At 35.7% G+C, this 19534-nt stretch overlaps 1 protein-coding gene across 3 annotated transcripts in view; it reads right to left on the reverse strand.

Annotated features, from left to right (window-relative positions):
- Nucleotides 1-19534, reverse strand: part of STXBP5L (syntaxin binding protein 5L) — a 437423-nt gene that overhangs the window by 54566 nt on the left and 363323 nt on the right. For all 3 annotated transcript variants that reach the window (XM_077118203.1, XM_077118202.1, XM_077118204.1), the window contains 2 exons: nucleotides 12477-12647; nucleotides 4077-4316 (listed from right to left, as the gene is read on the reverse strand). In XM_077118203.1, the coding sequence (XP_076974318.1) occupies nucleotides 4077-4316; nucleotides 12477-12647 (411 nt within the window). The remainder of the gene's footprint in view (nucleotides 1-4076; nucleotides 4317-12476; nucleotides 12648-19534) is intronic.

Consider the following 19534-nt stretch of genomic DNA (forward strand, 5'->3'; position numbering starts at 1 on the left):
TGTGATCCAGCATATGGTCTATCCTTGAAAACGATACATGAGTACTTAAGAAAAAATGTACATCCTGTTGTTAAGGGTTGCAGTGTTCTGTAAATATCTGTTAGGTCTAGTTTATTTACTATATCATTCAAAATCTCTGTTTCCTTATTGATCCCCTGTCTAGATATTCTATCTATTGATGAGAGTGGTGAATTAGTCTCCAACTATTACTGTAGAGGTGTCTACTTCTCCCTTCAATGTTGTCAGGGCTTGCCTCATGTATTTTGGGGCACTCTGGCTCAGTGCATAAACATTTATGATTGTTATATCTTCTTGATGAATTGTTCTTTTTATTAATACATAGTGTCCTTTTTTGTCTCTTTTAATTGTCTTACATTTGAAGTCTAATTTGTCATATATTAGTATAGCTACCCTGACTCTTTTCTGGTTGTTGTTTGTGTGAAATATCTTTTTCCAATCTTTCTTTTTTTTTTTTTTTCCGCATGGGCAGGCACCAGGAATTGAACCCAAGTCTCCGGTATGGCAGGCAAGAACTCTACCTGCTGAGCCACCATGGCCCGCCTCCAACCTTTCATTTTTAATCTGCTTTTGTCCTTGGATCTAAAGTGAGTCTCTTGTAGACAGAGACTCTCTTGTAGACTCACTTTTTTTTTTTTGTAAATATTTTTATTGAGAAATCTTCACATAGTCCAACCACAGTATACAATCAGTGGCTCACAGTATTATCACATAGCTCTGTATTCATCTCTATGATCATTTTTAGAGCATTTGCATCACTCCAGAAAAAGATATCAAAAGAGAGAAGAAAAAAACCTCATACATCCCATACCCCTTACCCCTCCCCTTATTGACCAGCAGTATTTCAATCTACCCCCTTTTTTTACCCTTTTCCCCCACCTCCCATTATTTATTTTTATCCTTATTTTTTCACTCATCTGTCCATACCATGGAGAAATGGAGCATTAGACACAAGGTTTTCACCAACAGACAGTCACATTGTAAAAGGTATACAGTTTATACAGAGACTTGCTTTTAATTTTATTTCATTTCCACTTCAGTCTTTAGGCTGTGAGCTTCAAATTATACACATTTATAGTTCTAGCACATGAAGTGCCTAGCTCAGCTTTGCAAAAAAATTACTTTGGTATTTTATGATGAAACAAGATTTCAACTCATAATTAAACCCAAGCCTTTCCAGAATAAATCCATTCTCTTCATTTTTGTACTTGTTTTCTTGCCATGCTCCCAATTCTATTAATAGTACCACAATACTACCTAAATAGCCTCTATGACTTCAGTTTCTTCTTTTCTGATACATTTTCCTCACTGTCACCAGACAGGTCTTACTCCAGTATTGTTTTCATCACCTAATTTCCATATACTGTATTTTCTGACATCTTTCACTTACCTAATAGAGGCAATTGCTACAACTGAATCTCGGAAATCAGTGATTTCTATAAACTAGCCTCACTCTACCGCTCTCTTTTTTTTTTGCTGCTTCCCAGCACCAACTCCCTGACTTATCCCAATTTCTGTTCTCGCTCTTTGCTGCCTCCCAATCACCTATGTTCATTCTTGTCTATACTCTTTTGATTTAGTGTCTTGGCCTAGAATGCTATCCCCACTCATATCTACCTATCCATCCAAATATTAATACTATCCTATTGCTTGGCCTAGCTTAAGTTCATAAAATTCTCTTTGATTCCTTTTATAATTTCCACTTGAATGAGTTTCTACATCATAAATTTTGACCCTCAAAACATATTGTCATGAGCATTCCTGAAGGAAAAGGTCCATGCCTTATATCTCTTTATTCCTCTCCACAGTACCCAGTACTAAGTAAACCATGAAACTTATTGACTACTTAAAGGATGAGATAATTCAGCAGACTTATCTAATTAATAGGCAGACTGCAACTTAAAACCTAATTATTAGAGAATCTACCCTGAGATATGAAGAATCAAGAATTAAAACTCACATCCCCATAATATTAGAAAATTTCATGGACAGCAGGGTAAAATTATGTGAGGTTCCTTATAAGTTTGAGTGGCAGAAAATGGAGTTAGTTGAAAGTTAATTCTGCGAAATAGCAATTAAAAATATATTGAATCAATGTTGCATGTAGGTTAGATAAAGGGAGAGCAGTATGAAATGCATAGTTCTTACATAAGGTGGTAGATTAGTTTGGAATTCACTGTGTCCAATTAGATACCTCTTAATTATTTCCTCTAGGGAGAATAAATTTATCTAATAAACTTGCCTTTAGCAAGAGAACAATAGATTTGAGACAATGTTTTCTAATAATCAACCAAATTGAAATTTCCTAATAAGGATTTTACTGTGACTTTTGAAAATACTGTTTTAATTTAAACAAGAGTGGTTTTTCAGTTCAGATAGGATTATAAAGAGGGCATCATAGTGGGAGGAGAAAAACTTTTAGACAAGTGGATCTTTGTGGGACCTTGGCAAACTTATTGGATAATATGAAAACAGAAAACATGTTTCAAATTCTTTAATTTAGCTTCATCTGGGAATTATAACTGAAGCCAGAAACTACAGGTCTTGGGTGTCAGTTTCATAAGAAGACTGGAGTGAAAGGGAGAATACTGACACAGATACTTGAAGAAGAAAATTTCCTATAATGTCTCATTAAATAGATAAGAAAAAGTTTGCAAATATTTATGAACCAGAGGTCAAAAAGTTAAATTTATAATTATTTTGTATTTTGACATAATTTTTTGTCTAAGTCTGTTTGCTAGGAAGGAAAAGAGCTCCCCCATAATATTGAGAGATCTGTTATATTAGCTCCAGGGATGTTTATTTTATGCCTGAGACATATAAAAATCAGATTTCTTAGAATATGACTTATTAGAAAACTGTCTTTCACTTGTAATTATAAATTTGTGGGACTCCTGAGATTGATTTTTTCTTTAAATTTGTGGGGAATGTCTGGTACGTATTAGGTACTCAATATTATTACTTACCGAGTAAAGAATAGCTTAACTAACACTTAATAATTGATTATGACCTCACCAATATGACTCTAATTAACTTAACCAGTACAAAAGAATTGTGCATATATCCTTAAAATTAAAAATGTAGTAAAAGCTATTTTTTATTGTGAAATATATGTTCACAATTAAAATAAAATGCTAACAGATTAACTTTAAAAACAATGCATTTTTCTCAATTTGTCATGATAGTAGAGAGTTGTCTGTTCCACCTATAATGAGTAACACTCCATCTATATGAACTTAGCATATGAGTTAGCAAAGTAAACACAACTCTGTTTAACTTGCCATACCATATGTATTCTCTTAAAGTAAAATCCTTATCCTATAGAAACGAAGTGCTTTTTTTTTTCCCCACTCAAAACTATCTGAAAAACATTTACTATCATATATAGGGAAGAAGAGAGACAGACAGTAAAAGTTAGGAATAAGAACAAATTTAAAATATTCAAAGGAATAACAGGAGGAATCACAATTATCCTTTCTTTGAAAGGAAATAAGAAGATAATCCAAGCAGGAAAAGAATGCAACATTTGCTTTAATAACAGTAGACTTTCTTAGCTTAGGTCAAATTCTCTACACACTAGGATAAAAAGGAAAAAATTGTGTAGCATGCTTTTGAAACAAGAAGGGAGATTATAAGACACTTTAGAAAGGGAATTTAGGTCAGGCAGCTTCTAGTTTAATAACTCTGAGTTCTTCAGGGAAGATGTAAAAACACTCACAGGCTTTGATCTGGAATGGAGCTTCTGAGAAATGCTTCAATTTATTAAAAATAATTTTTAGCTTTTGAATTAAGGTTTTCTATACTGCTTTTCATAAATTTATTTCCCAAGACAGTTCTACTATTTACAACAATAGAAATGGTTGTATTATTTTACTCTGAAGGAAAGGTAAGTTGTAATATGACAAATGTTGGGATGGTTTACGGTTTATAAAATTATAAATAGTTTCTATTGTATAAAATACTTTATTTACCTTTGCTCCAAATTAGTTGCAATTAATGTTTTATAATAACATTTAAATCTGAAAAAGTAGCAAAGAGAAATAAGTAAAAAGTCTTACCACTAGGCAATACCATTACTGGCTCTGTAAATCTTTGTTCATCCGCTGAAGGTAGGTTTAAGGAGATGATTAATACCATTCCCAGACTAGTTCCAACAAAGAGACAAGGGGAGATGATAGAGTCATTTTTCCGGGCAAAGGACTCCATGAAGTGTAGTGCTGTAATTGCTTCTTTGGAATCTTTGTCAATACTGGAGATGCTAGAGCTTCTAGAACGATTATAAGAATTCTCTCGGTTTTCTATGGAAATACAAAAAATAAAATTAAGGGTTAGTGTTTTTCTAAGACAAGCAAGTGAGATTCAATGTCAAAATTATTAGGGGGGATTCGGGGCGTAAGCGTGTCAGAAGGAGGCGGGATTAGCCGGAGGCTGCAGCCTATGCTCTACAGGCTTTCTGCATGTGTGTTTAAGAATGAGATTCAAAGGTTCCAAGATGGCGACTTAGTAAGGTACGTGCGTCTTAGTTCCTCCTCCTCCAAAGCAACTACTAGGTGAACTGAAATAGTGCAGAACAGCTCCCGGGGCTACGGCAGGGAATGGACCCACAGCGTACCCCAGTCTGGACTGGCTAGTCTGACTGCGAGACTTGGCTGCGGTGAGATCCCCGAGCGGCGCGCGATTTCCCAAGCAGCGGCAGCTGCGGCGGTCGGAGCTACTCCCTCCCTCCTTCCTGGGCCAGCTGAGAGTCTCGGAGAGGCAAGATTCCCAAGCCGAGGCGGCCGGCGCCCCTCTTTTGTGGGCGGCTTCGAGTCTCGGCTTCGAGTCCGCGGCTACAAGTCTCAGATCAGAGGGCTATCCAAGCTGAGGTGGCCCCCCCCCCCGCGGGTGGCTTCCTGGTCCGGTGGCAAATTTCCCGGGCCCACTGTAGCCGGTGATCAGCCACAGGGTCCCTTCAAGCACGGCGGCTGAAGCCCCCACCACGCGCGGCCCCTGAACCAACGGAGAGAATTGGATTGGAAATCCCCAGGCCGCGGAGATCAGTGACCGGGGGGATCCATTCCAAACACTTGAGACAAACGTGTGCTACGAGGGCCACCTACTGGACAGGATAAGAAAAACAGAACCCAGAGATTTCACAGAAAAATCTTACAACCTTGTTGGGTCCGACACCCAGGGAAATCTGACAAAATGCCCAGATGCCAGCAGCAGAAGATAACTGTCCACACTCAGAAGATTGAGAATATGGCCCAGTCAAAGGAACAAACCAATAGTTCAAATGAGATACAAGAGCTGAGACAACTAATGCTGAATATACGAACAGAAATGGAAAACCTCTTCAAAAATGAAATCGATAAATTGAAGGAGGACATGAAGAGGACATGGGCTGAACATAAAGAAGAAATAGAAAAACTGAAAAAACAAAACACAGAACTTATGGAAGTGAAGGATAAAGTAGAAAAGATGGAAAAAACAATGGATACCTACAATGATAGATTTAAAGAGACAGAAGATAGAATTAGTGATTTGGAGGATGGAACATCTGAATTCCAAAAAGAAACAGAAACTATCAGGAAAAGAATGGAAAAATTTGAACAGGGTATCAGGGAACTCAAGGACAATATGAACCGCACAAATATACGTGTTGTGGGTGTCCCAGAAGGAGAAGAGAAGGGAAAAGGAGGAGAAAAACTAATGGAAGAAATTATCACTGAAAATTTCCCAACTCTTATGAAAGACCTAAAATTACAGATCCAAGAAGTGCAGCGCACCCCAAAGAGATTAGACCCAAATAGGCATTCTCCAAGACACTTACTAGTTAGAATGTCAGAGGTCAAAGAGAAAGAGAGGATCTTGAAAGCAGCAAGAGAAAATCCATCACATACAAGGGAAACCCAATAAGACTATGGGTAGATTTCTCAGCAGAAACCATGGAAGCTAGAAGACAGTGGGATGATATATTTAAATTACTAAAAGAGAAAAACTGCCAACCGAGACTCCTATATCCAGCAAAATTATCCTTCAAAAATGAGGGAGAAATTAAAACATTTATAGACAAAAAGTCACTGAGAGAATTTGTGACCAAGAGACCAGCTCTGCAAGAAATACTAAAGGGAGCACTAGAGTCAGATACAAAAAGACAGAAGAGAGAGGTATGGAGAAGAGTGTAGAAAGAAGGAAAATCAGATATGATATATATAATACAAAAGGCAAAATGTTAGAGGAAAATATTATCCAAACAGTAATAACACTAAATGTCAATGGACTGAACTCCCCAATCAAAAGGCATAGACTGGAAGAATGGATTGAAAAACAGGATCCTTCTATATGCTGTCTACAGGAAACACATCTTAGACCCAAAAATAAACATAGGTTGAAAGTGAAAGGTTGGGAAAAGATATTTCATGCAAATAACAACCAGAAAAGAGCAGGAGTGGCTATACTAATATCCAACAAATTAAGACTTCAAATGTAAAACAGTTAAAAGAGACAAAGAAGGACACTATATACTAATAAAAGGAACAATTAAACAAGAAGACATAACAATCATAAATATTTACGCACCGAACCAGAATGCCCCAAAATACGTGAGGAATACACTGCAAACACTGAAAAAGGTAATAGACTCATATACCATAATAGTTGGAGACTTCAATTCACCACTCTCATCAATGGACAGAACATCTAGACAGAGGATCAATAAAGAAATAGAGAATCTGTATATTACTATAAATGAGCTAGACTTAACAGACATTTATAGGACATTACATCCCACAACAGCAGGATACACCTTTTTCTCAAGGGCTCATGGATCATTCTCAAAGATAGACTATATGCTGGGTCACAAAGCAAGTCTTAACAAATTTAAAAAGATTGAAATCATACACAACACTTTCTCGGATCATAAAGGAATGAAGTTGGAAATCAATAATAGGCGGAGTGCCAGAAAATTCACAAATACGTGGAGGCTCAACAACACACTCCTAAACAACGAGTGGGTCAAAGAAGAAATTGCTAGAGAAATTAGCAAATACCTCAAGGTGAATGACAATGAAAACACAACATATCAAAACTTATGGGATGCAGCAAAGGCAGTGCTAAGAGGGAAATTTATTGCCCTAAATGCCTATATTAGAAAAGAAGAAAAGGCAAAAATTCAGGAATTAACTATCCATTTGGAAGAACTGGAGAAAGAACAGCAAACTAATCCCAAAGCAAGCAAAAGGACAGAAATAACAAAGATTAGAGCAGAAACAAATGCAATTGAAAACATGAAAACAATAGAGAAAATCAATAAGGCCAGAAGTTGGTTCTATGAGAAAATCAATAAGATTGATGGGCCCTTAGCAAGATTGACAAAAAGAAGAAGAGAGAGGATGCAAATAAATAAGATCAGAAATGGAAGAGGAGACATAACTACTGACCTCACAGAAATAAAGGAGGTAATAACAGGATACTATGAACAACTTTACGCTAATAAATACAACAATTGAGAGGAAATGGACGGGTTCCTGGAAAGACATGAACAACCAACTTTGACTCAAGAAGACATAGATGACCTCAACAAACCAATCACAAGTAAAGAAATTGAATCAGTCATTCAAAAGCTTCCTAAAAAGAAAAGTCCAGGACCAGACGGCTTCACATGTGAATTCTATCAAACATTCCAGAAAGAATTAGTACTAACTCTCCTCAAACTCTTCAAAAAAATCGAAGCGGAGGGAAAACTACCTAATTCATTCTATGAAGCCAACATCACCCTCATACCAAAACCAGGCAAAGATATTACAAAAAAAGAAAACTAGAGACCAATCTCTCTAATGAATATAGATGCAAAAATCCTCAATAAAATTCTAGCAAATCGTATCCAACAGCACATTAAAAGAATTATACACCATGACCGAGTAGGATTCATCCCAGGTATGCAAGGATGGTTCAACATAAGAAAATCAATTAATGTAATACACCATATCAACAAATCAAAGCAGAAAAATCACATGATCATCTCAATTGATGCAGAGAAGGCATTCGACAAGATTCAACATCCTTTCCTGTTGAAAACACTTCAAAGGATAGAAATACAAGGGAACTTCCTTAAAATGATAGAGGGAATATATGAAAAACCCATAGCTAATATCATCCTCAATGGGGAAAAATTGAAATCTTTCCCCCTAAGATCAGGAACAAGACAAGGATGTCCACTATCACCACTATTATTCAACATTGTGTTGGAGGTTCTAGCCAGAGCAATTAGACAAGAAAAAGAAATACAAGGCATCAAAATTGGAAAGGAAAAAGTAAAACTATCACTGTTTGCAGACGATATGATACTATACGTCGAAAACCCGGAAAAATCCACAACAAAACTACTAGAGCTAATAAATGAGTACAGCAAAGTAGCAGGTTACAAGATCAACATTCAAAAATCTGTAGCATTTCTATACACTAGCAATGAACAAGCGGAGGGGGAAATCAAGAAACGAATCCCATTTACAATTGCAACTAAAAGAATAAAATACCTAGGAAGAAATTTAACTAAAGAGACAAAAAACCTATATAAAGAAAACTACAAAAAACTGTTAAAAGAAATCACAGAAGACCTAAACAGATGGAAGTGCATACCGTGTTCATGGATTGGAAGACTAAATATAGTTAAGATGTCAATCCTACCTAAATTGATTTACAGATTCAATGCAATACCAATCAAAATCCCAACAACTTATTTTTCAGAAATAGAAAAACCAATAAGCAAATTTATCTGGAAGGGCAGGGTGCCCCGAATTGCTAAAAACATCTTGAGGAAAAAAAACGAAGCTGGAGGTCTTGCACTGCCTGACTTTAAGGCATATTATGAAGCCACAGTGGTCAAAACAGCATGGTATTGGCATAAAGATAGATATATCGACCAATGGAATCGAATAGAGTGCTCAGATATAGACCCTCTCATCTATGGACATTTGATCTTTGATAAGGCAGTCAAGCCAACTCACCTGGGACAGAGCAGTCTCTTCAATAAATGGTGCCTAGAGAACTGGATATCCATATGCAAAAGAATGAAAGAAGACCCATATCTCACACCCTACACAAAAGTTAACTCAAAATGAATCAAAGATCTAAACATTAGGTGTAAGACCATAAAACAGTTAGAGGAAAATGTAGGGAGATATCTTATGAATCTTACAATTGGAGGCAGTTTTATGGACCTTAAACCTAAAGCAAGAGCACTGAAGAAGGAAATAAATAAATGGGAACTCCTCAAAATTAAACACATTTGTGCATCAAAGAACTGCATCAAGAAAGTAGAAAGACAGCCTACACAATGGGAATCAATATTTGGAAACGACATATCAGATAAAGGTCTAGTATCCAGAATTTATAAAGAGATTGTTCAACTCAACAACAAAAAGACAGCCAACCCAATTACAAAATGGGAAAAAGACTTGAATAGACACCTCTCAGAGGAGGAAATACAAATGGCCAAAAGGCACATGAAGAGATGCTCAATGTCCCTGGCCATTAGAGAAATGCAAATCAAAAACACAATGAGATATCATCTCACACCCACCAGAATGGCCATTATCAACAAAACAGAAAATGACAAGTCTGGAGAGGATGCGGTGAAAGAGGCACACTTATCCACTGTTGGTGGGAATGTCAAATGGTGCAACCACTGTGGAAGGCAGTTTGGCGGTTCCTCAAAAAGCTGAATATAGAATTGCCATACGACCCAGCAATACCATTGCTGGGAATCTACTCAAAGGACTTAAGGGCAAAGACACAAACGGACATTTGCACACCAATGTTTATAGCAGCGTTATTTACAATTGCAAAGAGATGGAAACAGCCAAAATGTCCATCAAGAGAAGAGTGGCTAAACAAACTGTGGTATATACATATGATGGAATATTATGCAGATTTAAGGCAGGATAAACTTATGAAGCATGTAATAACATGGATGGACCTAGAGAACATTATGCTGAGTGAGTCTAGCCAAAAACTAAAAGAGAAATACTGTATGGTCCCAATGATGTGATTTGACACTCGAGAATAAACTCGGAATATGTCATTGGTAACAGAGTTCAGCAGGAGTTAGAAATAGGGTAAGATAATGGGTAATTGAAGCTGATGGGATACAGACTGTGCAATAGGACTAGATACAAAAACTCAAAAATGGACAACACAATAATACCTAATTGTAAAGTAATAATGTTAAAACACTGAATGAAGCTGCATCCGAGCTATAGGTTTGTTTTGTTTTGTTTTGTTTTGTTCTTACTATTATTACTTCTATTTTTTTTCTCTATATTAACATTCTATATCTTTTTCAGTTGTATTGCTAGTTCTTCTAAACCGATGCAAATGTACTAAGAAACGATGATCATGCATCTATGTGATGATGTTAAGAATTACTGATTGCATATGTAGAATGGTATGATTTCTAAAAAAAAAAATGGACAGCACAATACTACCTAATTGTAATGTAATTATGTTAAATCACTGAATGAAGCTGCATCTGAGCTATAGTTTTTTTATTTTTATTTTTTTTATTTTTTTAATTTTTTTTCTTATATATTTTTGTATTTTTTGTTTTTATTTTTATTTTTTCTCTATATTATCATTTTATTTCTTTTTCTGTTGTCTTGCTATTTGTTTTTCTAAATCGATGCATATGTACTAAGAAATGATGATCATACATCTATGTGATGATATTAAGAATTACTGATTGCATATGTAGAATGGAATGATTTCTAAATGTTGTGTTAGTTAATTTTTTTTAATTAATAAAAAAAAAGAAAAAAAATTATTAGGGGGAAGTAAAATTTCATTTTTTGTTAAGCTTATCCAGTGTACCAGTTTATTTTGAAGATGGAGAAACTGAAGTTGGAGCATACATCACAAACTTAGGCAGAGTTGGGACTAGAACTTGAGCTTTCTGATTTTCACATCACCATTTTGTCCCTCTACACTGCCTACCAAGTTAATTGAAATTCTCTAGTCTGGAAAAATGATTTGGTTTAAATAATCAAGGTTACAAGAATTTCTGGTATCATTAAGCCATACTATATTTGGTTCCAATGCAACCTTGTTTATTGGAGTCTCATGCATGTAATGATGTTACCTTTCTTAAAAGTGTCTCTGATTTTCAACCATGAATGTATATGGAAGATTCTGTAGACATATATTAGCTAGCAATGTGTAAGGGTTATAGAAGAAGTAGTCTCTTAATCACTGGGGATTTTGAGTTTTAGACATTTCCTCCTATTTCTCAATTGTTGGAAGCATTCTTAGTGATTTATTAGCAATTTGCACTTTTTGACAACATTGTAGCTGCTGATCTGAAGGGATATAACAAGATCACTATTCTGTGGCTAACACATTTCCTTAACTTTCACAATTTTTGGTTTTACCACATCTGGGGTAATTGGAGTTGTAAAAACTGGACAATTACCACGGCCAAAGAGCAAATGCTATCTCCCTGAACTAGTTTAAAAGTGCCTATAAGGAGTGTTAGATGATGCCATTCTGTTGACAGAAGTAATCTTTCTGAGAAGGCTTCAGCCCACCTAAAGGAAACAGGATGGTTTCAGGTTCTCCTGCTCAACAACATACATACATGCACATATTCCAATAAGCATAAACTCACCATCTCAGTTAAATCACATTATTAAGGTTGCACTGTTTCATAATCACTCCAGAATATATTTTACAGGTTTGGACACAGACACCTAGGGTTAAGTAATTTCCTCAGAGTCCAGCACAAATTAGAGGCATACATGTCTAAAACTCAAAATCCCCAGTGATTAAGAGACTACTTCTTCTATAACCCTTACACATTGCTAGCTAATATGTCTCCAGAATCTTCCATATACATTCATGGTTGAAAATCAGAGACGCTTTTAAGAAAGGTAACATCATTACCTGCATGAGACTCCAAAAAACAAGGTTGCATTGGAACCAAATATAGTATGGCTTAATATTAAATAAAAAATAAAAACTGAAAAATAAATTGTATTTTAAAAAATGTTGAAGAGCAATACAGATCATTACTATAAAAATTTTGAGGGGTAGCCAGTTGAGTTACTTTATGCCAACCATATTAAATTCTCCTAAAATTATTTCTTCCTCTCTCCTCAAAGTTCTTTATCAACAAAACAGTAGCAGCAAAGTTACAAAATTTCCTCCTCCTTCTCTAAAAACTTCTGGGCTTCTGACTTTTGTACTTTACTATTCCCCATCTCATCCTCATTCCATAAGAAGCAAATAATCCTTCCTTTTTAGAACATATGACGATGAAGATTGCAAACTGCAGAAGTTAGTATGACCAGGATCCTCAGTTATTGTCTAGAATTGACTGTATTTTTCTATTATACGTGACCTCCATCCTTTGTCTCCTCTAGCTCCCATAACAATGATAAATCAAACTTTAACTGTACCCACAAACATTGATATGTTTAACCTACCTTCTGTTGTAACTGGTAAAGAAATCTCCATGCAAGCAGCTGATTGTGCCTTTCGAAACGGTGGTCTCCCAGGACCCCAGCGATTGATTTTTGTAACATCAGCACTAGAAAGACGTTTTCCAGAACTGCAGCTCTGAGAAGTTGGACTTGTGCAGTGTCCATTGACATGATCTATAAAAAAAGACAGCATGAATATAATAAAGTCTTAATATAAAGGAATCCAAGTGTGTAGATCAATAGATGAAGAGCAAGAATTTTTTTTTAAAAAAACTATACGAAGATGGCCAAGTCCTTGTTTAAGATTTAGTCATAATATCACTAGTTAGCCAAAAATTTCACAAGGCATTTATTAAGTATAAGATTCATTTTATAATTGGACTAGTTAAAATGGTTTACATTTTATTCTATATTCCCATTATATCATTTAATGGCATCAGGAAATATGTTATAATATAGGATTTTCTTTTGCATATAATTTTAAATATATGCCAATTTATATAAATTTTGGAAGTACTTCAAATACTTGTAGTTAAAAATAGAAACATCTTACTATGCGATTGAGATAAATAGTATTAAATCTGGAGCCAAACTGTGTAGGCTTAAATTCCAATTCTATAACTTACTAGTAGTACAAATCACTCAAAGTTTTCTGCTTTAATTCCCTCTTCTATAAAATTGGGATATTATTAACTACCTCACGGAATTTTTGTGATAATATATATCAAGTGGTCAGAACAATTCCTAGCTTATAGTTAATACTGAACAAATGATAATTATTATTATCATTCTTGTTCCAGCATATTGGTACTGCTCGTCTCTAAGACAATAGTACTGTTTATGTAGAGCTTATGAGTTTAGCTTTGTTTGCAATAACAGCTTGGAAATAATTGCACTAAAATATGCTTTTTTATTCTTTTTTTTTTAACATGGGCAGGCACTAGAAAACAAACCAGGGTCTCTGGCATGGCATGTGAGAACTCTGCCACTGAGCCACCATTGCCCACCCTGTCTTCTTATTCTTAATGCTAACAAACTATATTTTAAAAATCATCTCATTATAGTTCTACAATATACAGAATGCATTCTAAGATGTGCTTCTTTGGTCACTCAAAGGACAGTGGAGTCACATGAAGAAGAATCATAATTATTAGCCAAGATGGATATGGGGAACTAGCACTTAGTATCCCCCCATTACAACCTTTTAGAAACCTAAAATTTACATTTCCCAAATTTCCTTGAACTATGTAAGGATGAGAATTAGGTTTCACTATTCAAATCCATTAGCACACTTTATAATTTTTTTTTAAATGAGAGCTAACATTTATTGAATAAATCACCAGGTATTTTGTACAGATTATCTCATTTAATATTTACTACAACTCTTCAAGATAGATGCTTTCATTATCTTGATTTTGTAGCTAAAGACACTGAAGCTCAGAAAAAGGCGTTCTAAAAATTTTCTAAGACCACATAAGTAATTTTCATGGAGGCAGGATTCTATTCCAGGCTCTCTCATTTAGTGTCTGTTCACTTAAACACTAATAAGCCATGAGGTCAGCTAAAATATTTGGGAGAGGGTAAGCAATTTGGAAGACAGTGAGTAAGATTTAGGAAAGTCTCATGTAACACACACTGAGCTATCTACCCTTTCGGGGCATTCCATATTAACATAGATCTCAGAAATCCCAGAGGGAAAGGCAAAAACATCCCATGATGAGTTAGTTGCAGAGAGGCTAAAATCAGGAGTTCTACCTCTTCCCTTCTCTATGGACTCTAATCTTGTAAATAGGAAGAATTCTCAGGTCCAAGGCTGGCACTCATGATGACTTAGTGTGAATTAAAAAAATGACACTTACTTTAGGGGTAATAATTGCAAAAATACAACCCCTCTGAGCATGTCACTTAGGAAAAGTTGTCTCAAACATGGTAACTTGCACTAGGGCACACTGCTTGTCCAGAGCAATGTGGGATGACCTCATATCTTCTCAGTTTGGTACAAGCACATGTGGCCCGAGAACAGTAAATCTTGTTTCCTTACCAAGGATCCTGTGAACTTGTTCAAACAAAGCTACCTCTGCCTAACTGTTACCATCATTTGGTTTAATGTGAATATTATTTCATGTCAGCTCATAACAGGGAGTTATCAAGTATTAGATTATTCAATGTGCTGGTTTTCTTTTTTTTTCACTTGCATCTAAGTTTTTGGTGGCCAAACTTTTCCCAGCTTCTCAGGTTTGACTTAGGAGGTTTGGCTGACATTACTTCACATGGACAGTCTGGAGTTTTGGGGCGTATTTGTCAGTTTTCTACAGGACTGATCAACTTAATCTATTTTTGTAGTTGGATTTTTAAAATATATGGTAGAGATGTGGTTTCTTAAAACTTTTTTTTTTAACCCCGCTAAACTTTCAAGACAAATATGAATTAATACAAAACATTTAGAAAGAAAGTTGGTCATAGCTTAGACACAGTCATTCTAGAAATTAATGAAAAAGAAATAATATTAAATACAAAAGGAAAACAAAAAATCTTTATCAACAAAGGTATTCACTGTAGAGTTAGTTACTATAGAGAAAAATCAGAAACCGGTTATTCCTTAAAATGGTATACAAAGTTTTAGGTAAATTGTGGTACATAAAATATAATGGAGTATTTTAATCTTTAAAAATGTTTCTGAAACACTTGTGGGAACATAGAAAATATCTGTTTCTATGTATTTGTTGCATCAAAAACCACCCTAAAATCTACTCTATCTCCACAGATACTTGGAAATACTTGAATGGCTGAGGGGTTGGAATCATTTGGTGGTTTCTTTATTCAGGTGTCTGGGCTAGAATAATTTGAACGCCGAGTTCTGTAACTGTGCTTGGGCTTCCTTGCAGAACGATGGCCTCAGGGTACTTGGACTTTTTATATAGTGGCTTAAGGCTTCAAGGGCAAATGATTGTGGAAATGAAATAGAAGCCATATTTCTGCTTGCTTTCATATTGCTTCTTACAGTAAATTTGTTTTGTTTCATTTTTTAAACAGACCTTATTTTTAGAGCAGTTTTAAGTTTACAGAAAAATTGAGCAGAAAATATAGAGCTCCAATGGTGTATATTACCCCTATCCCTTCTGCACCCAGTTTCCCCCATTAATAACATCTTACTTTAGTGGTACATTTCTATAATTTATCAACCAATAATGATACATTATGAATTCCATAGACTATATTAGGGTTTATTCTTCGTGCTGTTCAGTTCCATAGGTTTTACCAAATGTATAACATCACGTATCTGCCATTACAGTATAACACAGAAAAGTTACCCTGCTCTAAAAACACCCTGTGCCCAGCCTTTCTACACTGGTTTCTTTCACCATGTGCTTATGGTTCCTCCGTGTCTTTTACTCACTTGATAGTTCATTTCTTTTTATTGCTGAATAATATTCTATCTTATGGATGTACTAGTTCGTTTATCCAGCCACCTGATGAAGGACATCTTGGTTGTTTCCAGTTTTTGCCAACTATAAATAAAGTTCAATATATACTTGTGTGCATTATATACTTGTTAGAGGCAGAAAAAAGGTTTTTACTCCATATTCAATATCATTTGCCCTGAGTCACTATGTAAAAAGTCCAACTACCCTGGGGCCATCATGCTGCAGGTAAGCCTAAATACAGTTAACAGTTCCAACTGAGCTCAGCTTTCAAGTCATTCTAGCCCAGACAAGTGAATAAAGAAACCACCAAATGATTCCAACCCCACAGCCATTTAAGCATTCTCAAGTATGTCTTATCTTTGCTCTATGGAGACACAGTAGGTTTTGGAGTCGTTTATTATTATGCAACAAACACACAGAAATATATATTTATATGGACGTAAGTTTTCAATTCCTTTGGTAAATACTCAGGAAGAGTAATTGCTGGATTGTGCAGGTAAGATTATGTTTAGCTCTGTAAGAAACTGCTGAACTGTTTTCCAAAGTGGTGGTATCATTTGGCATTCCCATCAGCAATGAATGAGAGTTCCTGTTGCTCTGCATCCTCATCAGTATTTGGTGTTGCAGTGCTTTGGAATCCAGCCATTCTAACACGTGTAGTGGTATCTCATTGCTGTTTTAACTGGCAATCCCTTGATGACATATGATGTTGAGCATATTTTCACATGCTTATTTGCCATCTGTATATATTCTTTGATGAGGTGTCTTTCAGATCTTTTGCCCCTTTTTTGATTGGCTGTTTTTCTTAAATTGCTGAGTTATGCATTCTTTTTATATTTTAAATACAAATACTTTATCAAATGTGTTTTGAAAATATTTTTTCCCAGTCTGTGGCTTGTCTTTTCATTTTCTTAATAGTATGCTTGGCAGAGCAGAAGTTTTTAATTTCAAGGAGGCCCAACTCAAGTAAAGGTCTTGGAGACATTGCTTTGTCTTTAAAGCAGTATTCCAGAAAGCTAGTCCCAAGCTTTCTGTGTGTCGAGAGGAAGTTCTATTAGATTACTCATCTTACTTATAACACTTTGCTCTTAAATTTAACAATAGATTAGTAGTAGTCTTCTGATTTTCTGTTTTTGATTGTAGCAAAGGTATCTGCTCCCCTGGTAGGTGTGCTGGCGGTCTTGTTTTGGAGGTCATTCCTGTAGGCCTACCTTTGAGTCTAATTTTCCAATCATTTTTGAATCTTCCTTTCACAATGAACTATATGTACAGTATATACTTTCTAAATCACACATGAAAACCTATTTTACATGATTGGAAACTATTCCTTTGAGGGAGGAAAATATCCTAATATTAAAACATTTGGTCAAGAGAGTTAAGACCAAATTTTATACTTGGATATATTACTCAATGCCATGCTCTAGCAATATTCTCTAGGTACTATAGTTTCTACCTCCAATTCACTTTATATTTTTTAGGTAATTTTGTTTTTAAAAATATTTTTATTGACAAACTTATATACACATATATTCCATACATAGTGTACAATCAATGGCTCACAATATCACATAGTTGTCTTTTTACCACCACGATCCTTTTTTAGAACATTTATATCACTCCAAAAAAATAAATAAAAAGGAAAAAGAAAATAGTCTTACATATTATATCCCTTACAACTCCCTCTCATTGATGACTAGTATTTCCATCTACCCAATTTACTTTACCCCTTATCCCCCTATTATTTATTTATTTTTATCCATATTTTTTTTACTCATCTGTCCATACCCTGGATAAAAGGAGCATCAGACACAAGGTTTTCACTATCACATGTTCACATTGTAAAAGTTATACCTTTATACAACTGTCTTCAAGAATCAAGGCTATTGGAACACAGTTCAACAGTTTCAGGTACTTCCCCCCAGCCACTTCAACACACCATACGCTGAAAAGGGATATCTATATAATACATAAGAATAACCCCCAGGATAACCTGTCAACTCTGCTTGAAATCTCTCAGGCACTGAAACTTTATTTTCTCTAATTTCCCTCTTCTCCTTTTTGGTTAAGAAGGTTTTCTCAATCCCTTGATGCCAGATCCTGGCTCATTCCGAGTTTTCTGTCCCACGTTACTAAGGAGATTCACACCCCAAGGAGTCATGTCCCACATTGTGTGTGGGGGGAGGGGCAGTGAGTTCACCTGCTGAGTTTGCTTAGAGAGAGGCCACATCTGAGCAACAAAAGAGGTTCCCTGGGGGTGATTCTTAGGCCTAAGTTTAAGTAGGCTTAGCCTATTCTTTGTAGGAATAAGTTTCATAGGGGCAAACCCCAAGATTGAGGGCTTGGTCTATTGATTTGGTTGTCCCCACTGCTTGCAAGGATGTCAGAAATTCTCCAAATGGGGAAGAAGAATATTTCTACCTTTCTCTTCAGTCCCCCAAGGGGAATTTGCAAATACATCTTTATTTACTGCCCAAATTACTCTGGGATATATCAGGGTATCACACTAACCTGGGCATGTGTACTTGAACACCTGTACTTATGTAGTTGAACACCTATACTCAGGGTGTTCAACTAAACTGAACATACAAGTTAAATTAGGTAATGTGCTACTCCAAATATAAATCTTGCACCAAATAAGCATCTCTCCCTTTGGTCTCACACAGAAGTTGAAGTTTTAAAATATGGATGATATCATCCTTTAGCCTGTATTCTGCTATATCTTAGTCCTATACAGATCAGCTTCCTTCATATCTCTACTTGAAGTCTGATCCCTTTTTCAACTTTTTAAATAGTTCCTGTGTGGGGGTACTGCTGACTTTCATAGCTTCAGTCCTTTAACTCTGAGTCTCAGGTGTCACATAAATATCTGAAGTTTCTGGGAAACACCAGGTTATACACAAACAGCTCAGTTATCTCAAAATTTAGAAATAACATTTACACCTCCTGAATATATGTGACTGCTATAAGAGCTTACAATCTAGAATCCTTTACAATAGGTCCCAACCTGATAACCTATGCTCTCAACTTCTGTTCAATGACTTTTTATATTATAGTTAGTACATATGACTGAGGCATGATAACATTGTCTTTTTGATCCTGACATTTCATTTAACATACAGTCCTTATGTTCATACACCTAGTTGCATGTCTCACAACTTCATTCCTTCTTGTGGCCACTCAGTAGTACATTGTATGTCAACACCATAGTTCCCCCTTCCATTCCTCCATTGTTGTACCCTTAGGCCACCTCCAGTGAATCAGGAACACTGTGGCCATAAACACAAGTGTGTAAATGTTCATTTGTGTCCCCACACTTAGTTCCTCCAGGTATAAACTGAGCAACAGGGTTTCAGGATCATATGGAAACCCCACCCCTAGCCTCCTGTGGAACTACCACACTGCCCTCCAACGGGCTGCTCCTCTCAGTTTCCCTACCAACAGTGAATATCTCTTTCTCCGCATTTTCTTAAGCACTTGTCTCTCTCTGTTAATTTTTAAACAGTTTTATTCATACACTTTTTTAGATAACATTTTTTTTTTGTATGATTTATGGCAGGGGTCACATTTTATTCCTTCTCCATGTGAGTATCCCCCCTTATTGCAGCACCATTTATTGAATTTTTGTTGTTTGGTTTT

The sequence above is a fragment of the Tamandua tetradactyla genome, chromosome 10 (genome assembly GCF_023851605.1).
Source record: "Tamandua tetradactyla isolate mTamTet1 chromosome 10, mTamTet1.pri, whole genome shotgun sequence".
Taxonomy (NCBI): domain Eukaryota; kingdom Metazoa; phylum Chordata; class Mammalia; order Pilosa; family Myrmecophagidae; genus Tamandua; species Tamandua tetradactyla.